We start from the raw sequence: 892 nt of genomic DNA, 5'->3' as shown, positions 1-892 counted from the left end.
GTGGACCTGGGGTGTGGAGGGTGTCCGTGCCCATGGCAGGGGGTGGGACTGGGTGGGCTTTGAGGTCTCTCTTTGCCCAAGCCATTCTGTGCTGGTGTCCAGCAGCTTTAATATTTTCACTCAGTGCCTGGTAGTCCAGTGGTGGTGATGTGGATGTGTTCTGTACCAAGCTGGCTGGCAGGCCTGCTTCATGGATTAAGCCCTCTGTTTGCAGCGAGCAGAGACCTCAGGAGAGCCCATATCTGGGCGAATGGTGTTGGTTGCTGTATTGTGCTGTTTGCTCATTTGGGGCTTGTGTCTTCACATTGTTTTTCCTCTAATTGCTGCTGTGTTAGGATTAACAGGATGCTTGGCCACATACCTGCTGATCCCTTTTCTGCTCTCAGTGGCACAAACTGAGACATTCTGACAGGTGAAATTTCTCTTTTTAGCTCAAATAAAAGGCAGGAGCCTCCGAAGACTCCGACCACCCCCAAAATCACCACCTTCCCTCCGGCACCCGTCACCTGCGATGCTGTCCGCAACAAGTGCAGAGAAATGCTGACAACAGCTCTGCAGGCTGATGGTAAGTGATGCACTGCCTGAAATGCTTCACAGCTCCTGGTGCATGCTGACAGACCTCTCTGTGTGTAGTTGAGTGCCTGCTCCTCTTAAGATACGCTCTCCTGGAGCAGCCTTCTCGAAGGATCAGTGCCATCGCCTCGGTCTAGCTGCTGGTCGCTCTCTTGTCAGCCTGGATGGTGTCACAGTGCTTAGAGACTTGCTATAAAGCAGCTGTAAACATGACTTGAACCAGAGGCATGGCAGCGTGTCAGGCTGTTAATCACAGAACGGTTTGCGTTGTAAGGCACTTTAAAGCTCATCTAATTCTAACCCCCTGCCACGGGCAGGG

The 892-nt window shown here is 52.4% G+C and overlaps 1 protein-coding gene across 1 annotated transcript in view; it reads left to right on the top strand.

Annotated features, from left to right (window-relative positions):
* LOC104514835 (transcription elongation factor A protein 2-like) overlaps positions 1 to 565 on the top strand; it is a gene marked incomplete at its 3' end in the record, with an annotated part of 9834 nt that extends 9269 nt beyond the window's left edge. Inside the window, exon 5 of the mRNA XM_010158617.1 lies at positions 432 to 565. Coding sequence (XP_010156919.1) covers positions 432 to 565 — 134 coding nt within the window. The remainder of the gene's footprint in view (positions 1 to 431) is intronic.
* Positions 566 to 892: the final 327 nt, after the last annotated feature.

This window comes from Eurypyga helias, unplaced genomic scaffold, assembly GCF_000690775.1.
Source record: "Eurypyga helias isolate BGI_N326 unplaced genomic scaffold, ASM69077v1 scaffold42649, whole genome shotgun sequence".
Classification (NCBI taxonomy): domain Eukaryota; kingdom Metazoa; phylum Chordata; class Aves; order Eurypygiformes; family Eurypygidae; genus Eurypyga; species Eurypyga helias.
Note: the sequence above shows the minus strand (reverse complement) of the source record. Positions and strands in the feature narration are given on the sequence as shown.